Source organism: Trichomycterus rosablanca, chromosome 13, assembly GCF_030014385.1.
Source record: "Trichomycterus rosablanca isolate fTriRos1 chromosome 13, fTriRos1.hap1, whole genome shotgun sequence".
NCBI classification, from domain to species: Eukaryota; Metazoa; Chordata; class Actinopteri; order Siluriformes; family Trichomycteridae; genus Trichomycterus; species Trichomycterus rosablanca.
In genome coordinates this window covers 16790608-16816681 of record NC_086000.1, presented here as the reverse complement: position 1 = coordinate 16816681, position 26074 = coordinate 16790608, and the positions used below count along the sequence as shown (strand labels likewise).

General features: G+C 38.6%; 1 protein-coding gene across 1 annotated transcript in view; it reads left to right on the top strand.

Annotated features, from left to right (window-relative positions):
* The window catches only part of crim1 (cysteine rich transmembrane BMP regulator 1 (chordin-like)), a 149652-nt gene that overhangs the window by 9750 nt on the left and 113828 nt on the right, over window positions 1-26074 (top strand). Inside the window, exon 2 of the mRNA XM_063006926.1 lies at window positions 2416-2589. Within this exon, the coding sequence (XP_062862996.1) occupies window positions 2416-2589 (174 nt within the window). The remainder of the gene's footprint in view (window positions 1-2415; window positions 2590-26074) is intronic.

The following is a 26074-nucleotide window of genomic DNA, read 5'->3' as shown; positions in this document are numbered from 1 at the left end:
GTTGTTTTGCAAAGGTAAAACATGCAGCATTTTTGGCAACCAGGGGTTCATTGTGTGGGGGTTGGAAGCATTAACAACATTTGGAAAAAAAAAGTTTCTGTTTTACCTGCAGTTCTCTAACAACACAACACGGTCTCTGCATTTTTTTTCATCAGTTTGTGAGTATGGCAAAATGAATTTCACCTATTCATAATCTGCCTGAACTGGGTATTTATGACATTTCCAAGTATGTCAGTGTTGGAGTGCAAGCACTACACATTATAAGCATCATTTTGTGCAGCTGTGATTACACCCATCACGGATGTTGCCAAATGCCTGCTCTCCCACCAGTAGCCATGTACGCTCTCGACCCACAGTGCACAAGTGGAATGTTTTTTTCCATTAGTTATTTGTTTTTGCTCAAAGTATTTAGAGGGATTGGTCCAGAGGTCGCAGTGAATTTGGAACAGTTTAAGAGCAGCTCACAAAGCACATCTGATGTAACCATGGCCAAATGCAAGATTGATGCTTAGACAGTCATGCGCAACGCAATTCATCGCAAAAACCATTGAGGAGTCCAATACTGTCCTGTTTTTCACTGTAATATATGTGCTGCTGGGAAAAGAGGATTTTACTAGGCAACTCGATGACCTTCATGAAGAAGGAAGTGTCCACTGAAATCTATGAGCCTTTATTTACTGAGCTGGCAGCATTTCTCAGAGGCTGAGATTCTAGGAGGAACACACATTACACAGCGCACCCCCCATGCAGGCAGAGGCACTCATAGAATGTGCACATACAGTTATATGTGTTCTCCATATGAACACACACACACACACACACACACACACACACACAGGGATAAGGTTGGCTCTCAACAAGCTGAAACACAAGTCTCATATCAATAATATGAGTTTGCACTGTAAATAATAATATGACTGGGAGACTGCAGTGCCACAAGTTCATGTTCATTGTTGTCTTCAAAATTGCTGCTGAAATGTCACTGTATAGTAATTGCAATAAAATTACTCGCCAAGTCTCAGAAATCGACCAAAGTTGTAATTGAACGTTTCACTTCAATCCATGGATCTAAGGTTATTGCTTTATGTATAGTGTACTTTTTTTGTAGAGACATTTAGAAATTAGAAAGCTTTGCTGTTACGTGTACAGTTGAAAGACCCAGTTTCTGACCTCTTTGGAATTACCTGTATTTCTGCATGACTTATAACATATGACTTGATTTTTGTATGAGTTGGACTAATAGACAATCATTCTGCCTAAATGTATATTATTTACAAATTTACTGATGTAAAAACACTAGTATTTAATAACCAGTACTGTCTAGGTCTTAAATCATGATGCTCTTCTCACTATGCAGCACAAATGTATAAAGATCTCTTTGCTATTAACATTGGGTTCCTTTTCACATACACCGATCAGCCATAACATTAAAACCACCTCCTTGTTTCTACACTCACTGTCCATTTTATCAGCTCCACTTACTATATAGAAGCACTTTGTAGTTCTACAATTACTGACTGTAGTCCATCTGTTTCTCTGCATGCTTTGTTAGCCCCCTTTCATGCTGTTCTTCAATGATCGGGACTCTCCCAGGACCACTACAGAGCAGGTATTATTTGGGTGGTGGGTCATTCTCAGCACTGCAGTGACACTGACATGGTGGTGGTGTGTTAGTGTGTGTTGTGCTGGTATGAGTGGATCAGACACAGCAGCGCTGCTGGAGTTTTTAAATACTGTGTCCACTCACTGTCCACTCTATTAGACACTCCTACCTAGTTGGTCCACCTTGTAGATGTAAAGTCAGAGACGATCGCTCATCTATTGCTGCTGTTTGAGTCGGTCATCTTCTAGATCTTCATCAGTGGTTACAGGACGCTGCCCACGGGGCGATGTTGGCTGGATGTTTTTGGTTGGTGGACTGTTCTCAGTCCAGCAATGACAGTGAGGTGTTTAAAAACTCCATCAGCACTGCTGTGTCTGATCCACTCATACCAGCACAACACACACTAACACACCACCACCATGTCAGTGTCACTGCAGTGCTGAGAATGACCCGCCACCTAAATAATACCTACTCTGTGGTGGCCTGACCATTGAAGAACAGGGTGAACAGTATGTAGAGAAACAGATGGACAACAGTCTGTAATTGTAGAACTACAAAGTGCTTCTATATGGTAAGTGGAGCTGATAAAATGGACAGTGTGTGTAGAAACAAGGAGGTGGTTTTAATGTTATGGCCGATCAGTGTATTTCAATATCAAACCAAAAGTGTAATTAATACAGAAGTCCAGATAATTACAGTATTCACAAACTTTCTTTTATTCCTGCAACTGTTGGACTTTTCTCACTTGTAGATGCTGACTGGGATTTTTCTTTAGTTTGACACGCATTTCTTTCCCTTTGATCCTTGCTTAGATGAAAACTGGGATGACGACCAGCTCTTGGGATTTGAACCATGCAACGAGAACCTGGTTACAGGCTGTAACATCATCGATGGGAAGTGTGAATGTGACAGCGTACGAACATGCAACAACCCTTTTGAGTTTGCAAGTCAGGAGGCATGTCAAACAGCTTTGAAGAAGATTGAAGGTATTGTACCGTATTGCACTGTCTCTTTATCTCTTTAGCTGGGGCAACCAAGTCTGTTTTATGGTTTTACAAAAAAGCACTTAATCGATTTTAAGATTTTAAGCAGAAAGTGTTTATAATTGAGCTTGGCAGATGTTAGTATTTTGTGATTTACCTGGTAACCGCAGTGGGCTTGCTTGATCATTCTGAAGTGCTCAAAAATGACTCAGGCAGGTGATAATCTAACATTTAAGCAGTGATTTATAATATGATCTACTTTAGACACTATGATTTTGTGAAATGAAATGGTATATCCTGCTTTTGTGGGTTTTTTTGGGAGGGGGTTAACACTCAAAATATTAACTCTCAAAGTGCAGCATACATAGGTAACAGGCCAGCTAAAAGACTAAGCTTTTGGCTTAGTCATGATTTTAAAAGTATACAGGGACTTCAGCATCCTGCAATAATAATTTAAACGATGGACTGGATTGGCTCATAATTGTTTAGCCTAGATAGCCTGATGCATTAAGTACATTTTAATTGGAAACTTTTGACCTCTGCACTGTCGTGATATTGATTGATTGATTGATTTTCCTATTGATATAGGGTTGGTTTTCCAGACAGGGATTAAGGCTAGTCCAGGACTACATTTTGCTTTAAATGGAGAACCTCCATTCAAAATGCTGTGTAGTTTAGGACTAGGCTTAATCCCTGTCTGTGAAACCAACCCCTTGTTTTTTTTTTTTTTTTAAACCCGTTCACTGTATAATAGAGGCAGTGGTGGCTCAGTGGTTAAGGCTAGTAATCAAAAGGTTGGTGGTTAAAGCCCCACATCTGCTAGATTGCCACTGTTGGGCACTTAAACCTCAACAGCTTGCAATGTATGCTAGTCAGTTGGAGTCAGTTGTTGCCTAGCGGTTAAGGTACTGGACTAGTAATCAAAAGCTTGCTGGTTCAAGCCCCACCCCTGCCAGGTACACTATCACAGTACTGTAGGTCACTTTGGATAAAGGCGTCTGCTAAATGCTGAAAATGTAAATGTAATGTAAATGTATGTATGTATGTATGCAGTCAAAACTGTAAGTCGCTTTGGATAAAGGCATCTGCTAAATGCAGTAAATGTAAATAATTAACAGTTTAAGGGGTTTTAAAATATGTAGTTTTCTTTTGCTTTACTGGGGCAGTGATAGCTCAGTGGTTAAGGTACTGGACTAGTAAACAGAAGGTTGCCGGTTCAAGCCCCGCCACCACCAAGTTGCCACTGTTGGGTTCCTGAGCAAGGCCCTTAACCCTCAATTGCTCATCGTGTTCAGCTTTGGATAAAAGCGTCTGCTAAATCTGAAAATGTAAATGACGTGCAAAAACATTCCTTTACTAGTTTGTTACAACCTGCTAAATGATTTATTAATTGCTTGAAATCTTAATTATTTGTTAATGGCATAAGGATGCTCACGGCACATTTTATTTCTAGATGTTTTATGTTGTGTAAGAATTGCCTGGAAATCCCTGGAGCCAAACATTTTTATCTTATTTTGATAGGATTTTTTTCTTTGGCAGAGTGTGGGGCTTGGTTTTCCTTATCTTATTCAGGGTCTGTGTTGTTTGTGACAACTTTCTTTAGTACATGTGTGAATAAAATAACAAACATCTTTATTTACCCAAAGCTGATAAGGTTGCTTATAGTTCTATCATAATTCAAACGTTACATTGAAGTATGCCATTCCCGATGGATACACACTGCATTTCTGTGTGTGTGTGTGTTCAGTCTGGACTGGTAGCACACTGGCAATTAAACTCTAAAATATATGCTTATCATAGCATTCTTGCCAGTGCTTGATGGTCCTTGTTGTTTTATGGTGGCAGGTGTACTTTTGTCAGGTCTACAGAAGGCTGTGGTACTTTAAAAGCTGTTGTTTTGACTGTTTTTCCTCTTGTTTATTGTGTTGTTGTGTCTAGTTCTGGCTACTGTTTTGTGAATGTGTGTGAAGTTGTTTACTGAGTGACTTGTGGCTACTGCTGTTGTGCTGTATTTACCAGCAGATATATGTTGCTGATGACCTGCATTTCACCTTTGTCCTTTGTAGAGGGTCTTTTAGAGCTAGTCTTTAAGTTCCAGTGTTGTGTTTCTAACTAAATGTCTAACTAAAATGTCTTGTTAAATTTATTCATGCATCTGTTCAGGGACTGGGACATGCTACGTGCTTGGTCATATCATTTACGGAAGAAAGTCATTACTGTCATGATCCATCGACTTAACCTGTTGCTGTGTGTTAAGTCATAGTGTGTCGTCGAGACAGTGTGATCATGTTCATTTTACAGTAAACCAGTTCTTCTGTCACAGAAATGAAACCATCTCCAAAATGTTAAGCTAATGCTAAGCTAAGTAATTGTTTCAAACCCCACCACTGACAGCTGCCACAGTTGGACTCTTTAGCAAGACTTTTAACCCTGAGTTGCTTGGACTGTATTTGGACTGTTGTAAATTGCTCAGGATAAAACATGTGCTAAATGTCAAAAATGTACATGTAATATGTTTTAGGGGGAGTGGCAGCTCAGCAGTTGTGCTAAACTAGTAGTCAGAGGGTTGCTGGTTCAAGCTCTACCACTACCAGGTTGTCTCTGTTGGGCCTTTGAGCAAGACCCATGACTCAGTTGCTTGGATTAAAAAGCATCCGTTAAAAGCCATGAAAAAAGTAAACATAAGTGTGTGTGTATTTTTTGATATGAGTGTATCAGGTGCAGCTGCATTTAGTAACACATACACTATTAGCATTTATCAGTGGACACCTTTTGGTAACAAGTCAGTTGGCTTTATATTTTTGGTTGGAGCATTTCTTCCCTGTACTCAGCGTTGGCACGGAGTTGTTTAAAAATCCCAGCAACATTGCTGCACCTGCTACACTCATCAGTACAACTCAGTTTATCACGTTATTTCCATGTTAGTGTCATTGCAAAGCTGAGAATGGTCCCAAATTACCCAAATAACATCTGGTCAGCAAGTGTCCTTGGGGAAGTAAGTAAGGAAAGTTCCTTTTCTCATGCTGTGGCTGATATACAGTGGTGTGAAAAAGTGTTTGCCCCCTTCCTCATTTCCTGTTTTTTTGCATGTTTCTTCACACTTAAGTGTTTCGGAACATCAAACCAATTTAAATATTAGTCAAAGACAACACAAGTAAACACAAAATGCAATTTTTAAATGAAGGTGTTTATTATTAAGGGAGAAAAAAAATCCAAACCTTCATGGCCCTGTGTGAAAAAGTGATTGCCCCCCTTGTTAAAACATACTGTAACTGTGGTTTATCACACCTGAGTACATTGTCTCTAGCCACACCCAGGCCTGATTATTGCCACACCTGTTCTCAATCAAGACATCACTTAAATAGGACCTGCCTGACAAAGTGAAGTCCACCAAAGATCCTTAAAAGCTACACATCATGCCGAGATCCAAAGAAATTCAGGAACAATTGAGAAAGAAAGTAATTGAGATCTATCAGTCTGGAAAGGGTTATAAAGCCATTTCCAAAGCTTTGGGAATCCAGCGAACCACAGTGAGGGCCATTATCCACAAATGGCGAAGACATGGAACAGTGGTGAACCTTCCCAGGAGTGGCCGGCCACCCAAAATTACCGCAAGAGCGCAGCGACGACTCATCCAAGAGGTCACAAAAGACCCCACAACAACGTCCAAAGAACTGCAGGCCTCACTTGCCTCAGTTAAGGTCAGAGTTCATGCCTCCACCATCAGAAAGAGACTGGGCAAAAATGGCCTGCATGGCAGAGTTCCAAGAAGAAAACCACTGCTGAGCAAAAAGAACATTAAAGCTCATCTCAATTTTTCCAAAACACATCTTGATGATCCCCAAGACTTTTGGGAAAACATTCTGTGGACCGATGAGACAAAAGTTGAACTCTTTGGAAGGTGTGTGTCCCATTACATCTGGCGTAAAAGTAACACTGCATTTCAGAAAAAGAACATTATACCAACAGTAAAATATGGTGGTGGTAGTGTGATGGTCTGGGGCTGTTTTGCTGCGTCAGGACCTGGAAGACTTGCTGTGATAAATGGAACTATGAATTCTGCTGTCTACCAAAAGATCCTGAAGGAGAATGTCCGACCATCTGTTCGTGACCTCAAGCTGAAACGAACTTGGGTTCTGCAGCAGGACAATGATCCAAAACACACCAGCAAGTCCACCTCTGAATGGCTGAAGAAAAACAAAATGAAGACTTTGGAGTGGCCTAGTCAAAGTCCTGACCTGAATCCTATTGAGATGCTGTGGTATGACCTTAAAAAGGCCGTTCATGCTCGAAAACCCTCTAATGTAACTGAATTACAACAATTCTGCAAAGATGAGTGGGCCAAAATTCCTCCAGAACGCTGTAAAAGACTCATTGCAAGTTATCGCAAACGCTTGGTTGCAGTTGTTGCTGCTAAGGGTGGCCCAACCAGTTATTAGGTTTAGGGGGCAATCACTTTTTCACACAGGGCCATGTAGGTTTGGATTTTTTTTCTCCCTTAATAATAAACACCTTCATTTAAAAATTGCATTTTGTGTTTACTTGTGTTGTCTTTGACTAATATTTAAATTGGTTTGATGTTCCGAAACACTTAAGTGTGACAAACATGCAAAAAAACTGAAAATCAGGAAGGGGGCAAACACTTTTTCACACCACTGTATGTTAAAAGTTATGAGATCCAAGATCTGCAAAAAACACCTGACATGCCAAAAACCTTGGGATTGGTTTCCTAGACTTTTCCTAGTGGTTAATAGTTAACTTTTAACTGGGTAATTTCCACTAAAATACTACGGGAAATCAATTCTCAATAAAACTGGAATAATACGTTGACCTTTTATGGCTAAATAGATTTTCTCGAAGTGTGAAAAATGTCAAAGCAGTAAATCATGGTTAGACCTGTCAGTGGATGGTAGGAATGCTTGGCGATGCTGATCAAGATCGAACTGCCCAAGTGCTTCCCTGATCTTTCATGTACTTAATATCCAACTAATCTACTGTATAATGAGCTGAGAAATATAAAACTAAAAATTCAGATCTCACTTTTTTTCCTAATCCAAAAAGCAACTAACTACTCATGGTTTACAAATAACTGACAAATATACGATGACGTATTAAAATAATACATTTTATTATTAATAATGCTTTATGCTTGAAAAAAACAGGCTAACCAAGCAAATGTGGCAGCAATCTATTTTAATTTACCGATATTACTTCAATTAAAACAAATGAATCATAATGAAGAAATATAGTTTAATGTTTAGAATACAAACATTTAAACCAAGAAAAATGTTGTTAGGCTGCAGTTCCTTTTACTAAATATCAAAAAACAAATCATGACTGGATTGCAAATTTACTTCAGAAACAGAAGCAACATTTGCTAATTTAACATTGTTATTGGTGTTCCATCACATATTCTGCACCAGACTTTATATCTTAACATTTTATTATTTACAGGGGTCTAAACATAGTGTGAACAGATGGACCAGTGGCAATATATACAGGGGTTGGACAATAAAACTGAAACACCTGTCATTTTGGTGTGGGAGGTTTCATGGCTAAATTGGACCAGTCTGGTGGCCAATCTTCATTAATTGCACATTGCACCAGTAAGAGCAGAGTGTGAAGGTTCAATTAGCAGGGTAAGAGCACAGTTTTGCTCAAAATATTGCAATGCACACAACATTATGGGTGACATACCAGAGTTCAAAAGAGGACAAATTGTTGGTGCACGTCTTGCTGGCGCATCTGTGACCAAGACAGCAAGTCTTTGTGATGTATCAAGAGCCACGGTATCCAGGGTAATGTCAGCATACCACCAAGAAGGACAAACCACATCCAACAGGATTAACAGTGGACGCAAGAGGAAGCTGTCTGAAAGGGATGTTCGGGTGCTAACCCGGATTGTATCCAAAAAACATAAAACCACGGCTGCCCAAATCACGGCAGAATTAAATGTGCACCTCAACTCTCCTGTTTCCACCAGAACTGTCCGTCGGGAGCTCCACAGGGTCAATATACACGGCCGGGCTGCTATAGCCAAACCTTTGGTCACTCGTGCCAATGCCAAACGTGGGTTTCAATGGTGCAAGGAGCGCAAATCTTGGGCTGTGGACAATGTGAAACATGTATTGTTCTCTGATGAGTCCACCTTTACTGTTTTCCCCACATCCGGGAGAGTTACGGTGTGGAGAAGCCCCAAAGAAGCGTACCACCCAGACTGTTGCATGCCCAGAGTGAAGCATGGGGGTGGATCAGTGATGGTTTGGGCTGCCATATCATGGCATTCCCTTGGCCCAATACTTGTGCTAGATGGGCGCGTCACTGCCAAGGACTACCGAACCATTCTGGAGGACCATGTGCATCCAATGGTTCAAACATTGTATCCTGAAGGCGGTGCCGTGTATCAGGATGACAATGCACCAATACACACAGCAAGACTGGTGAAAGATTGGTTTGATGAACATGAAAGTGAAGTTGAACATCTCCCATGGCCTGCACAGTCACCAGATCTAAATATTATTGAGCCACTTTGGGGTGTTTTGGAGAAGCGAGTCAGGAAACGTTTTCCTCCACCAGCATCACGTAGTGACCTGGCCACTATCCTGCAAGGATGTGCAGTCCTGTGCAGGACTTGTATATGTCATTTCCAAGACGAATTGACGCTGTATTGGCCGCAAAAGGAGGCCCTACACCATACTAATAAATTATTGTGGTCTAAAACCAGGTGTTTCAGTTTCATTGTCCAACCCCTGTAACATACTGTGTAAGTACTAATGTAATGTTGTGCCAAACAGATGTATGTGTACAAAGGGTATTTGGATTTTGCTAGGAGGTTCTTCGGTGGCACATTTTACAATTTTTGTTTGGTCTTTTGGTGCTATTGTGTTACTAGCACTAGCAGTCTCACCTACATTTACATTTTCAGCATTAAGCAGACACGTTTACAGACAGTCATTTGTTAGTCTAACTGAATACAGTTTGAGCTATTGAGGGTTAACAACCTGCAACCTTCCGATTACTAGTCCAGTATATTAACCACTGAGCTACCGCAGTCCCATACACACATATACAAATCATATACTAATCTAATACATATACTAATTATTAGCTGTTGTAACTGAAATTAAATTTATTTAATAACTTGGCTTAATGACTAACAATTAGCATCCCACTTTTAGACTTTTACCTTCATACAATAATGGTGTGTGTCTTTCCTAATTTGAAGGGCTAACCTTTCATTAAAGATTTGCAACGGATTAACCGTCTTTGACTCCGTGATGGCAAAGAAGATATCATTGATTGTGCTATTATTGAGTGTGCTTACATGCAAAGAAGGATCAGATAACCGTACAAAATCAGATTATGGTTAGAATGATCACTGAGATGACATGCATTTCTGATAATAGAAAGCTTAGACTCTGCATGGTCTGTCAGAATGTTTTTCTTAGGTTGTGTTGCTTCTTATGGCTGAGCTATTAAGCATTATGTAACTTTCCATTAGAGCGGTACCAGCATGTAAGGATACTAATTTGATATACCATTTAGTGCCCTGTGGGTTGTTTGTTTTGGAACCCTGCATAAATGCTGTTTCCACACACAGTTTTGTAAAAAGAAATGTCTAAATGTAGTATAAATGCACAAAAATGAATTAAGTAAATACTCGACATTTGACAGCAGCCTTACTTTAATTTTAGACATAGTATGCTGTTTACAGGACCACTTAAATAATAAGAATGAAATGAAATAATAATAATATCATTGGCATGCATGTAAATATGGTCATTGAGATTAGGAATGTAAGGGAAATGATAATCACGTTAACCACTGTAGAATTTATTCGAAGTGAACATGAAGGTATTTAGTATTATAGCCCTGATTTAAAGGTTGGAGTAATTTGGCAAGCTATATTTAACATCAGCTCCAGATAGGAAAGTGATTATGAGAAACTATTTGCTTTTAATATTAAGTCTCGGTTCTGGAAACGGAGTCAGAAGTAGCAGCAGAAACAGCACACCAGTGTGTGTAATAGAGAAACTTTATTTTAAATGGCAGACTATTAACAATAGAAGCAGAGACTAGGGGTTGAAATTGGAGAATAAGTAAGAGTGCTTTTTGGGGAGAGTGAAAGAGGGGATAGAAAGCACGAGAGACAGGAAGTTTTGTTCTCTGGGACTCTGCTGTGCTGTAAGTGTTGGTTCCTCTGACCTAGCTAGGCCAAAGCACATTAAAGGAAATGCCTAGCATTCCTGCAGCAGAGCTGTTTCTCTGATGCTCTGGCAGGATTACAGTGGAGAATATTTGTTCTGGGGAGCCGGCCATGCTAATTGCAGGCCCTGTTGTGTGCAGGGAGAGTGCAGGCGCTCGTGCCAAAAGCAACATGTTTCTGTTCAGCTCAACAATGTCCTGTTTTCAAGGAGAACATTAGAGGAGGATGGAATAAACCCAGCAACTAAATGCTTAAAAAGTACAGTACTGTTTACCTATTGTACGTACAAAAACATTCCCAGAGATTTCAGGTTGTATTGTGACATTAAAAATCGGTTGAAAGTTCATTTATGTTCAGAGATGGCCATTGGTGTCTGTTGGCCTGTCTATTGATTGAGTCGTTGGTGCAGAATGTAATTAAGCTTGGCGGCTATTGAAGGCTCAGTAAACAGATCCCTAGCATTCCTGTTCTGTGTTATTTTCTTCATCCTTGACTTTGGCACATGAGAATGTTTGTGGACATGTATTTATTTAGCTTTAGTGTGGTACATCACTTTACTTGAGCCAAACATCTTAGTGTTGAAGCTTCCTTAAATTTGCTCACATCTATCTATAAGGTTTATATATTTATATATTTATATCTTTCTATGTTTATGAGTCTTAACACCCTGTTATTTGATGTAAAAAAATCAGACCAAGATAAATTATTTCAGATTTATTTTCACTTTTAATGTGACCCATTATATGTCCAATAAAATGAAAAACAAAGCATTTAGAGGGGAAATAAAAATTATTAAAAATAACGTGGTTGAATATGTGTGTAGACCCTATTATAATTGGGGATGTGGCTGTGCTCAAAGTGAACCAATCACATTTAAACACAGGTTAATTCGGGGGCCAAAGCCAAGAAACAGGCAGGGGGGGGGGGGTACTTTAATAAATAACTTTATGTATTTTCATTTTTTACATTTTACAATTATGGCTAATAGTATATTGTAATGAAAGAGATCAAATGGATTAATAAAATACAACCATAATTAATCGTATAAACAGAAATATGTGTTATGTAAAGCCAAGTGCCAATGGTTCAGGAAATTGTTGGTTTTTATTTACATACAGGTGGGCAGCAGGGACATCTGCTCTGCTCTGAGTTCTGCTTGCCCTTTGAGTTCCAGCCAATTGTTTTTCAATAATCCAGACTAACAAAAGTTTTTCCATTTCTTCAATTACAGGTGACCTATTAACATCAAGAACAGTCAGTCCTTTTACCATTTCTTTATTTTTCAACTTGGATGATATGGTCGATTTTGCCATATATTGAGTGGTCGGGTCTGAGAGACGAATTACACTTTTAAACTTTGCAATGATTTTTTTTTTTTAGTTAAATTTTTGTTATCACTGCTTTCCTTTGAGTTGGGTCATTTACTAATCTCTTTTTTTGGACCCAAGATTACGCATAATTTCAAAGTTTTTTACTTGTGCAAATAATGCTTAGTGAATTAGAGCGAATGCGAGACTGATCATGTGATTCGGACAGGTCGAACCACGTGGTTTGGTCCAAATTCCGCCAAATAAAACGCCATAAAAACAATTCCATTTTATTCAAACAAGTTGGAAACACCAAAAAGATTTTGGGTTGTTTTTCTATTTATTGTACAACTCATAGGTCACATTATGGGTGGAATAAGTTCTGAAATGATTCATTTTGGTCTGATTTCTTTACATCATAAAACCTTTAACAGAGCTGTGTAGACTTTTTATGTGACCTGTATATAATCTCCATTCTCCTGAGGCTGAGCATTAGTGACATTACCATTGATTCTACTTAGTAGATGTCTCAGTCAAATAACTTTGATCTATTAGTATTTTTAGAGCTTATTAGCTAGGAAATAAAGACTGATTTGCTTATCTCGTAGATGTCTGAGAGTGTGTTTGGTACCAAGAGCAGTATAAATGTGAAAACATAATGAGAATAAATGTAAGGACTGTCCTGTATAATACAGTATCAGTTTACTTGTCTAAAATGCTCAGTATTGTATCTGACATGTTCAGTCTGATTCGTTGAAAAATATTATGCTATTATGTGACTAACTTAGTTAAAACAGACCATTTATGTAAATATACACTTAAACTGTCATCATTCCTATGTGTAAAACGTGCAAATTCTAAGTTCTCTTTTACTTTTTTGGCTATTGTTTACCTCATTTCAACCAATCACCAGGGAAGCTCATAATAATATGAGTAATGGATAGCTGAACATTTTAAACAAATACACAGTAATTAATTGACTGGGGCATCAATAAACCACATATACTATATGAGTGGTCACATGAGTGGATCACCCACTTCTTGTAATGTAGTGATTGAGGTATTTTCCTCTCAGCAGTATTTTCGACCATCTTGGTCAGATTATGCGGTGTGAGATTGAAAGGTTTTGCTTGCTTCGAACACCTTTGCTGTTTTATCAGTAAATGCAGTTTCCGTGCATGCCTCAATAATGGCTTTTCTTCTTTTGTATAGGAAACAGACATCAAATCTAAGTATTGGAGGTCTTCACTTTGTCTATTTTCCAATAATTAGCATTCCCTCACACCCCATAGCACTTAGATCAATACAATTGATGGTAATTCTATTGTTAGTGTTCAGCCCAAACACTTCCATTCTATGAACTCTAACACAAGCGTGCCTCCACACTTATTTCATTCAACCAGAGCCGGACATATAAATAGCCATAAAGCTGCATCATACATTGTGTTTGTGCACCGCTGCCCCCCATACCATGACGGATGTCACAGATTCTTCTTTTTTATTGCATTTAAAAAAAAAATTCTTCATAGCAATAAAATACACTAGCCTACTCTTGCTGAGATCCAGGGTCAGAATCTCTGTAGTGGGCATCTAAACTGAAACGATATCCGAGGGATGAACAGTGCCGGTCCCAAGCCTAGATAAAAATAGGATGAGGCATAAAGACATAAACGATCCACTGTGCCAACCCTTTTTAAAATTACTTCTAGGTTTGTTTACCTATTTCTCAATTACTAGATACGGTTTTCCAATTTCATATGATATCTGTTAGTCTTGGAGGGCAATGATGGATTCACTCATAAGGTAGCAATTGTACACGATCAGGCATAACATTATAACCACCTCCTTTTGTTTAACCACTGTCCATTTTATAAGCTCCACTTACCATATAGAAGTGCTTTGTAGTTCTACAATTACTGACTGTAGTCCATCTGTTTCTTTGCATGCTTTTTTAGCCTGCTTTTACCCTGTTCTTCAATGGTCAGGACCCCCACAGGACTGATCGGTGTATACTGCAAGTATAAGCAGTGCTTGCTATGGTGTTTCACTAAAAATGAAACAAAATGTTACTTTTGTGTAAGCTGTATTTCTTATGCTGTAGTCATACAATAGCATTACTTATGCTACACAGTGATAATGTGTGTGAGTTTGGTTGTAAGAGCCAACGGATGTCTTTTAAGATACATGAAGCCAGCAACTGCATCCTGTTGAACCACTGCTTATTCACAATCACAGGAGTGAATAGGACTTATCTAAGCATGCTTATAGTAATTAAACTCTGATAAACAAGGAATATATAGAGGCCAGGGTCAGTTATGTAGCTGGACATGAATGGCTATGACTTATAATGATTTAATCCAGTTATAGCGTGAACACTTTACTGTTTTTTATCACTTAGAAGCCCATGCTCATAGAGCTTTGACACAATAGTTCTGTAAATGTACTTGACATGTATTAGTTAGAAACCTCTGCATGGAGGTCTCCAATGTACTTTTTACAAAAAACAACAACAAAAAAACAACAAAGAAAGTGTACTTAACACATGGCTTTTGAAAGGCTGACATTTAGGCCAGTCATTGCCTCTTTTATAACAAAAATAGGTCAATTCAAGTATTTCCTTTTATTTTCTGGCATTCCCTATGATTGCTACAAAACTGCAGTGTGTGATAAGCCCATTGTACCCTCACTGCCAGCGTGCAGAGATTACTATTGGGAGATGTTTGACCGAATGGTTTTAGATATGAAATGGCAAGTCTGTTGATATTTTTCCGGGGTGGGGACGACTTAGGTATTTTGTTTGTCTGCCAGGCAGATGTTGACATTCAGTTCTCCCTTGTGAGGTCGTCAGAGTTTGAAGGTGTGGCATGGTGCACTGATGAAGATAAATCACAAGTGAAAGCATTTAGGTGCATCACTCTGTTCTCCTTCAGGGGAGACTTTTTTTTGTAACTTTTTGGTCAAAAAGGAAGCTTTTCTAGTGTATTGTGTTAACATGTTATTGCGTTATTGCATGGTTTGTGCGTGTCAAGATGGCGCAAAGACAGTTCTATTCTCTGATACTATTTGTTTTTTTTTATATTTGTTTTGTACATTTTTTCTCAGATTTAATTTTTTTAAATCAGGAATTTTTTAATGAACGAATGAGTATTAAGTATTAAAATAAAACAACACACATATCCATAAGTGCAGAATTTAATATGCATTTAAACTCCATACTAATGCCAAACAGCTCCTGTTTATGATTTTGATGTGTAATAGTTCAGTTGTTTACGATTTAACTGACACATGCATTAAAATTTTTATCAATAAACAAAACTGGCTCATGCACATTAAGGTTGGGTAAAGGTCATAATTTAGCATGCTGTAGCACTTAGATATCTGTATCTCAGCTCTCAATTCAAATCAAGTGCCAACGGTTGGAAATGAATATAAATAACCTTTTTAACCGACAGCATTAATACTGTGAAATGTGAAAAAAAAAAGAGCTCTAATTGTCTGTTGATTGTGGTGCATCACAGAGGGTCATGTGGTGTTCTGACTGGCAATAGCACTAAAAGGAAGGACTAATAAACTGAAAGATGCCTGTTTAAAACTATTATATACATGAACAGAAAGAAGGAAAGACACTAAAGAAGTAAATAAACTACAGAACACACATTTAGATATGACACCACTTGACACAAGACTTTGGTTTAATTGTTATTAGGATCTGTTTTTAATACAAAAATATATATTTTCTCTCAAATGTATTTACAATATTACAGCAAAAAAGCTCTCTATGACTTTTGGTCCTTATGGTTAAGGAGAATATACATTACCAGCAGATCATAACCGTTCATAATCATTTTTCCTTTTACTGTTGCATCAACAGGCTAATGGCTGATGGTTGCGTGCATTATGTAACCGAATATTTGTCACGGATTTCTCTAAAGAGCATGTTTGGGCTTATCGTCTGGAATGTGCAGCATAGCAGAGCTCCTTCTATCGTCCCTTTTCTCTTTAAAAGCCGGTTTCATCTCTCCCTCCCTTCTTTCATTGGCTTTTATCATCTTGTTTGCTTTTTCCTTCTCTTGGTCTTACGCTTCCTTTCTTTCTACCTGCACGCTATCTCTCTCTCTGTGCGGTTACTCAGGCACCCAGAAATACTATTACCGTTCAAGCCTTCAGACTCCCTTCACACACAGTTGGGCAATCTGGTGGGTGGGTGGTGAAATGGGCAAACTAACTAGATGATAGTAGAGACAGTCTAAAAAGAGACAGGTCACTCTGAAGCTATTCTTGCAGTACCCAGGGGCATTCATTTCCAGTCATATAAGACAAGGGTCTTTTTTTTTTTTTTTTTTAGCTATAGTGCTTTATATATACCTGAACTTATATTTGTTTTCATGCTTTATTTCTACCACAGTTAAAAAAATGAAAGGCAGTTATAATAGTAAAGTTGCTGATGAGAGTAATAACTTGGTAACTGTCTGGACTCTTTTCATTGGGAAGGTTGAGTTCTCTGTAATATAGCTGCCAAGTGTTTTGCTCTATTCCATTCATGTTTTAACCAGTGACATTACTATAGTTAGACCTTGTTTGCTGACTTCAAGAACACGGTGCACTTCCAGAAAATGTCTGGATGGAGGAAAAGCTCTAGAGAGGCAAGAAGATGGCCGAACTATGATCCAGACCAGCTCACCAATAAAATTTTCTCTCATTATCACAGGCTTGTGTGCTCAATGAAATTTTATAGCTTATGGAACTGAAACTGACATCGATTGAATGATGTAGTAAATTAAAGATCCTTCTAGGGTCTGTAAAGGAATGACTCAGAACCATAATGCTCTGCTGCACTTTCTATATCTGTGCCCTGAGGAAACACATATTGGAGGTATTTTTCTCAGCCCATATTTTACTATGGCTGACTACGCTATTAGACGAGCTGTGCTTTCAATATGGCAGTCATCAGAAAGGTTAACCATATTGGTTCGCTAGGATTGACAGAGAAATGAATGCAGCAAATGCCAGTTGACTAGCAGTAGATTTATCCGTCTTTATACAGCATATACACTGTAAAGTCAACTGAGAGAAATTGCTTAATCCTTCAGCATGTCATTTAAATAAAACTTACCCTAACAGAAGAAATGAAACAGCTCTAAGAGCCTCTGTTTTTCCATTTGTGGATTTCCTGTGATTTATGGAAAGATAAAATTCTCTTCCATCCCCTACTAAACCGCTGGTCTCCTGAGGCTAGGCAAAACAGCTACCATTTATTTTCTATTCATTCAACTACATAAAAGGAGAAAAACACATTAAAACATTAAAGTCAAATCGTAATTTAGTGTTCTTTTGTGTTTGAATAGTTATTGCTACCCCTTCCAAATACCTATTACTGGTTCATACCTACCTTTTAATGGGGGTTGAATAGTCATAGTTGCTAATTACAAAGAGCCTTAGTCATTTTTAGTGACATCTAATTGTAGACCTTTAATTTTAAATGCATTTGCAATCTCATTCAATCAGAAGCATTAAGCACCACTTAAACTGCATCAACTCACGGATATAGTGCTTGTTAAAGACTGCCAAGCTGTTCAATTTTAGCAGCGTCTGGACTATTTAAACCTAACTTGTAAACAGGAGTACCCAAAATAATATATGGAAAGGCATGTGTAAGTGTCCACACTTCTGAAAATCCCCTTAGCTGTGGGGGGGGGATAAAGATGTGTGATAGATAGACCTGTCCGAGCGGTGCTTATGTGCTTGTCAGTTTCAGCTCTCAGCCATGTCTTTTCTCTTTGATCTATGCATGCCGAGACCCAATGGATTTTGGTAGCTGCATGGTGGCTTTGTGGATGCCGCATGCCTGCATCCATCAACTGCCCATCTGCACTAGCAGCTCGACCAGTTCGGGAAAAAAAAGAACACGAGCGGAACAAATGAAGCACAGTGTCTCCTTCTGTCAGGGGTGGAACAGATGATTGGTGCTGTGGAGGAAACTGAAACCGAAGATGATAACTGAGACATGGATTAGAAGTGTGACGATACACTGTTGTGATGATGTAACTATGATAAGGAAATCTGTTCATGTTATATTATTAATGTTACGCAATACACCATCACTCAAAACTTTTCTCAAAACTTCAAAACTATTTTTGAGTTTTTGTTGTATTTTTTCATCTTTATAAATGCTAGAAAATATCAAAATCATTAAAAAAGAATTTTTCAAACCATCTTATATGCTGATCAGCCATAACATTAAAACCACCTCCTTGTTTCTAAACTCACTGTCCTTTTTATCAGCTCCACTTACCATATAGAAGCACTTTGTAGTTCTACAATTACTGACTGTAGTCCATCTGTTTCTCTACATACGTTTTTAACCTGCTTTCACCCTGTTCTTCAATGGTCAGGACCACTACAGAGCAGGTATTATTTAGGTGGTGGATCATTCTCAGCACTGCAGTGACAATGACATGGTGGTGGTGTGTTAGTGTGTGTTGTGCTGGTTATGAGTGGATCAGACACAGTAGCGCTGCTGGAGTTTTTAAATACCGTGTCCACTCACTGTCCACTCTATTAGGCACTCCTACCTAGTTGGTCCACCTTGTAGATGTAAAGTCAGAGACGATCGCTCATCTATTGCTGCTGTTTGACTCGGTCATCTTCTAGACCTTCATCAGTGGTCACAGGATGCTGCCTACGGGGCGCTGTTGGCTGGATACATTTTTGGTTGGTGGACTATTCTCAGTCCAGCAGTAACAGTGAGGTGTTTAAAAACTCCATCAGCATTGCTGTGTCTAATCCACTCATACCAGCACAACACACACTAACACACCACCACCATGTCAGTGTCACTGCAGTGCTGAGAATGATCCACCACCGAAATAATACCTGCTCTGTGGTGGTCCTAGGAGATTCCTGACCATTGAAGAACAGCATGAAAGGGGGCTAACAAAGCATACAGAGAAACAGATGGACTACAGTCAGTAATTGTAGAACTACAAAGTGCTTCTATGTGGTAAGTGAAGCCGATAAAATGGACAATGTGTGTAGAAACAAGGAGGTGGTTTTAATGGTAGGGCTGATCAGTGTATATTCTTTAAACATAGCCATCTTGTGCTCTGACAATAGTTTTGCAAATGCGTGGCATTACTCAACACACTCCATAAGATAATGATAGGTGCAACTGAAGGAATGTGCAGTACATAGTTTCACAGTAATGATTTTCTATGAGAGTGAACTTGGACACATTAACTTCTTGAGAGGCAGTCCATGAAATTAATGTAATTAATCATCAGTTAACTGTTGACCAACCAACAAGTCTGCAAATACTTCTGACATTACTATGCTTTATGTCATAGTAATATGAAAAAGCTAAGCTTTATCGTTAAATTCATTAAATATGCATTTACATTTACTATTGTCCAAAGCTAAAAAATATATTCTTGGAATTGCCAAAGCTGGTTTCAAAATCAGAATGCAGTATTTTAATAAATAAAAAAGTAGTCTTGTTAAAGGTTTTGGCATAGGATCGCCATTATCAGTTAACTGGTGACGCATTAACATCCCTAGGTAGTACTGTTCATGTGTATTTTTCTACATTTGAGATAAATTACAGTACATCATGCCTTTTATTTATTTTCTTACTAGTTTAGTAGATTTTATGTGTCATAATGGTAAGAGCCACACTCCTGGTAACAGCAGTGCCGTGTGCTCGAATCCCAGGCTAAGCTCACAAATACAAGAGTTGCATGGCATTACGTGAACCTAGCCATTGGGGGTGCACACATTAACTCGCCATTAGTGTCAGTCCCATAGGAGGGTTGCATCAGGAAGGGCGCCTAGCTGTGCCAGATCAAATACAAGATTGAATAATTTGCTGTGGCGACCCCTAACAGGAGCAGCTGAAAGGAATCATCATCATTCTCCTCATCACAGTGGTTTTAAAAAGGACTAAGCCTAAATCATTGTCAATGTGTTGACAAGCTATTAGCAGCCTTTTATTTGTCATAAAATTAACCTGTTCTGTATTCATTTGACAGCTGCCTTTAAAAAAGCAAATTAAAGACAAAATTATAAAAAAATAAAAAAAAAAGATTAATTCTATTAACACTCCACTTTTAGCTGGGATGTGCCAAGGTGTGAGTGGATCAGATTTATATTCAGACTTTGTCTAGGTTATAGCTTAGCAGTCACAGCCTATAGACTAAACATGACCTTTGAATTAGAAAGTCCCAAGAGTGGGAAGTTTAGTGGGAATTACATGGGTTATTAAGTTGTTTTTTTCAAGCTCTTCTGGGCTACTTAACATTTTTTGTGGGTCTGCAGAAATCTGTGAGGAATCAGATAAGCCAGTGTATAATCCTGGCTCCTCCGCTGCAAGTTTAGGAGGTTCCCTTCGCTTTTATGAGGGTAATTCTGCCCACCTTTTATAGAGGAGTACGTCACATAGCCTCCCAGAAGAGACTTCTACATACCCCATCATTAACACCCAATACCACATCGTCATATTCATCTTAATGAAAGCAGCAAGCTTAGTCTGTCCCATGCGGCTTTCCGTCAGGACACGTGCGGCCCGAGCGGTTGCAGAAACTCCCTGCTAATTGCCTCTAAATAAGCATACCCCTGTGGGATACTCCCTGTTTGTAATGCACACTGAGCAGAACAGATACTTTCTCTGGAAATGTTTTTTAATGCTAGCGAGGCTGTCGTTTTCCCCAAACAGACCTGCTACTGTGTTTCAACCTGCGGCAGATCAAAGCAAGGCCGTTCCGGTTCACGCTGCTAGCCTGGCACAAAGGGAATCAAATATTTCGTCATGACATCTGCCTGTCCTCATGTCAGGCTTTTCGATTTGGAGATGAATTTTACTGAAATGAAACATTTCAACAAAAAAGAATGTGGAGAATGGCATCGACACCGTGAATCCCCTTCAGCATCATTCCCCGTCATCGCATGTGTCTGTGAGGTTTGAGTTTGGCAGACTTTTGACAAGAGTTTTAAGAGCAGTTTAATGGTGAACATTAGGAGAGAGATAATGCTGTCTGACAGCTTGTTCTCTACGGTGTGTTATGATTGGCAGAAGTATTAGTGCTTCGATAGGAGGTCAGTAGGAAAGTTGAATCAGTGTCACAATCCAATCTAAGTGACTATAAAGACAGTACAGTAAAAAGAACATTATGTATTCAAGACACCTGCATAATCTCTGTGCCAAAGCCTTAAATCTAGTGTTAATGAGGTATGACGTAATAGTGATCAGGTATAAAACTGTAGTTTTCTCAACTTGTTTGTAGCATGTTATGCTAAAAACACTGCATAACATAAGAACACTTTTTTTTTTTTGCTACGGATTAGCACCCAGTGCCCCCATAAACCTCTGTTACAGTTATGTAAGGTTTACCTAACTCTGAACTTGACCTGATGAATCTTGTGTAACCAGTAAATACCTGTTCTGTCATGAATGTAACCAAAGTGTGTAAAACATGACGTTAAAATCCTAATAAATAATACATAAATAAATAAATAAAAACAGCAACATGTAACCTCTGAATAGTTTAATGTAAAACAATGTCTTTGGACTACGAAAGGCAATCGGAGCTCCCGGAGGAAATCCATGCAGACACGGGGAGAACATGCAAAGTCTAAACAAAAAGGACCTGGACTGCTCCACCTGGTAATCGAACCCAGGATCTTCTTGCTTTGAGGCGACAGTGAAACCCACTGAGCCACTGTGCTGTTTTTATTTTTCTTAAAATGCAGTTAATTTATTATATATTATATCAATTAATAAATAAGAGCAAAGTTTAATTGATATGTAGTTTATTAATTTGTTAAATTGTGGTTAATGGCATTTCAGTCTTTGTCTTTTAAGCTGGTTCTGAGAACTTGTTTAGCTAGAATTGGTATTAACTACTAATTTTTAAAATATTTATTAAGATTTTTCAGTGTAAAGTATGATAGCCTACTTCCCGTGAGATCCTGGGCTTTATGGTTCGAATCTTATTTCTGCTGCGACATGATTGGCTAATGTCTGAAGGAGGGTGTTATTGTGGGTGTTATTTATTTGGATTTTAATGTCATGTTTTACACACTTTGGTTACATTCATGACAGAACATGTAGTTACAGGTTACACAAGATTCATCAGTTCAAGTCTTCAATGTCAAACACAGTCATGGACAATTTTGTATCTCCAGTTCACCTCACTTGCATGAATTGCTGACTCCGAGCCAACTCAAAGCTGCCAGAGCAAAGTGGTTACTCTGTTCTCATGATGCTTCATGTAGTAGGACATTTATTGCACAGTTGTGCAGTATAAAGGACTGCGACTACTTAAAACATGCCTTTCCAAGGCTAGTTTTAAGGACACTCTTGACTTTGTTGTGTTTTTATCATTGTGTGATGAGGTAAAAGAAAATGTATTTTTTTTATATAAATTAAAAATATTATTAACATTTAACCATGTGGTGGGACAGCGGCACAGCATGTAGAGTGGGAAGCGAATATCACCAAGTTCTGGGGAACTGGGTTCAAACCTCACAACCAGTCTCTGTCTACAAGAAGTTTGGCGTATTCTGCTTGGCTCACCATGTGAGGGGTGACACTGGACCCATCATGATCCTGATCAGAATAAAGCTGTTACAGAAGATTAATAAATGAATGCATATTTGAATGTCTGTTCATATGCAAATATGTAAGGAAAACCCTATTTCTCTCTCTCAACATCTCTGTCACTAATAGAATACCAGTAATAGAAATATTGTAACCAGTGACAGATAATTGCTGCAGTTTTCTATCTGAGAATTGGACTTACCGTGGCTAAATGAAGAGCTTCTCTAATTACACCCTAGGTAGGTCCTTCAGACCTCGTAACATGTTATACCCGTAACATCTGATTTTTTTTTGTGTTATTGTTGTTAAGAGCATGCTTGATGCACTGCATATTCATTCTTTTCTTTTAACCAGAAGAAGCACTCAAGCATGATGTATAATGAAAGACGGCTTCCCCTTTAACTATTATGTTCTGTTTGGGGTCCCCGAGACCCTACAGCCTTTTTAACAGCTTACAAAATATCCTTAGTCTTTTTCAATCAGCTTGATGCTTAATGACTTTTACTAATTTTATACAAACTACAAATATTTATTTATTAGGATATTAACATGTTTAACACATTTTGGTTACATTCATGACAGAAAAGGCAGTTACTCATTAACAAAATTCATCAGTTCAAGTTTAATGTCAAACACAGTCATGGACAATGTTGTATCTCCAATTAACATCACTTGCATGTCTTTGGACTGTGGGGGGAAACCGGAACTCCCGGAGGAAACCCACACAGACATGGGGAGAACATGCAAACTCCACACAGAAAGGACCAGGATTGTTCCACCTGGGAATCAAAACCAGGACCTTCTTGCTGTGAGGCCACTGTGCTACCCAAATAAACAGTATTTTTATATTGATAGTGCTAATTTATATGCCTCTTTTTGAATACATAATTAAAAGCATTAGAGTTTTATATTTCTAGTTTCTGCCTGGTGTCGAGGGTATAGCTGACTGACTTGCTCCACACGCACACACCTTTACAAAATCCCCCATCTCTCTCCCCAGTTAATTTGGTGTAATTTGGTTACTTTGAACTCAATGTAATTTTCTTTTACCCACACCACACTGGGGTATCAGGGACCCTAAAGAAAAAGTCAGTAAAGTCGATGCCAACAGAACACGAGGGTTAAACAAAAATCAATTCATTCTTACAGTTTATAGATGAAGTGCAGTCCACATTTTTGACCCTATGATGGCAGATATGATATGTGGGTTGAACAGGCACTGGCGAGTGGTAAAATTGATGCGTCAAATCCAAGTTTACCGTACATTCCACTGTGAATGGAGATGACTTTGAGACCATCGAGTCATGAGGAAGGCAAGACAGCTTTTACTCTAGACTGACTTTTTAAAATAGAGTGGGCTGGTCGCCTCTCTTGTTTACTATCTATCAGTTTAAAGAAATCTTCTGATCCTACGTTTAGACTCTGAGGTGTGATTGAGTGGCTCTCGGACACAGGGTGACATAAAATGAGAAGTAGTGCGGAACAAAGATGAATAGAAGTTTGCAGTGTGTATTCGAATGCTAACGACTAGTTTATTGAGATATTTACTGATGAACTCAGACAGGCATTATTGTTTAAGCTTGCTGCTAAAGAGCTTTTATGAGAGCCATCATCAGATTTAAAGAGCTGCTGATGTTGCTGTTGATCATGCACCAACAAAGATTCATGGCTATAAAGATGAGAACACAATCAGGGCTGAGCTTCTATCTCTGTTGTAATCTTGTTTTCATTTTATATACTAAAATTACAGTTGTGTCTGATATTAATGTGCAGTGTCATTGTGCCGTGTGAGGAAATTAATAAGGATGAAAAGGGGTACAGAGAGAACAGTAGGGTGGGTGTAGATCCCTGCTGTTAAATGTAAATCACTCCTGTGGTTTAAAGGGGACATTTTTAAATGAAAAAATTAGGCTGTTTAAGATGCCGGTGCACTGAAAATGTCCTTATTTGTCATCAAAACCATTGCTAAGCAAATGCCACCAAAAGCTGGACCAGTGACATCATTGTGCCTGTATTATGCTTGGGAAGAACTATTTTTGGAAGTATCAATATTGCAGCATTAGTGATATATAAGTGAATGCCCGATTTAGTCATTCAGAACTGAGACTTGATCACAGATTTGGTTAAATTCCACACCAAATTCCAATAAAAATACTTAAAAATAAATATTGTAATGCAAAGTATTGTCAGCCAAAATCATGCATTCAAATACATTGAATCATTTCAAATGTGATCCACTACTGATTTAAGGTTTTTAGTCCAGTATTGCCCCCAGTTCTGATATTTAATACATCCTATGCATCTATCGCCACCTAAATGCTCTCTGGCGCTGCAGTGGTTTTTAAAGTGAACTTTTTACAGAATACATCAGGGACTCAACTGTTACAATGAAACTGCTTTAGGTAGCGAAACAAGAGAAGTGTTTTGTGTGCCAGGAATTCGTCGCCCCTTTTCAGATCGAGGCAGCTAATCATATATGACCTCCAGGTATAATGAGTCATTAGTGAAGATGAAACTCATGATACCCTTAAAGGTGGTTATGAATTACAGCAAAATGAAAGAGCGCCTAGGCGATGGGCTAGAAAATAGGTATTCAATAGAGGAAAGGTAAAGAAAGTATACCAAAAATGGCATATTAGGTGGTCGTCATGAGAACCCGCTGACTAGTTGGTGTGAATAAAACAAATGACGTTCATGATCTGACATTAATAATGTGGATGGGACAAGGCTTTTCAATCTGATTATTAAGACTTAATAAATAAACTGATATATTAAGTCTTAATATATTCTCATTTCAAGTTTTAATTTATCAACCACGGTGGGTCCGGTTTCCCTAGGAATTCCCTGGACAGGGTGGCAATCCATTGCAGGGCTTCGGTCTTCCCCCTTTCTTAGACACAGCCAATCATTTTTGCGTAGCTGCTTGTCCGACCGATGGCACCCACTGTGATCTGGGTTCAAAACTGAAATATAATGTCACCATCATACGGCCTAGCTAACAATCAGCCAATCATTTTTGTCTACAGTTTGTAGAGTCTGCTGTAATGCCGTGCACAAAGATGCCTGGTTGTCATTGCTACCTTCCAGTATAGACTAACTGGATTTGAAACAGCTGCAACATTTTTTTTCAGTGCCTGTTGGTCCTGTCAGCACAGTGATCCCTTCACAATGTGTTACACTGCAGCTGTAAGAGGACAGCTGAGGTCTGTTAGTTAAGTCAGCTTAACTTATTGACTAGTGGACTCTGTGTATTCCTAGTGTGCGCTGTTATTACTGATATTCATCATTTTTAAGGTTTTTCTTTACCCTACTTAAGTACATGTACTTTTAGATGACACTTGTTCTTCCTGTATTCTGGTCAAATCTCAAATGGCTTTTTAACGA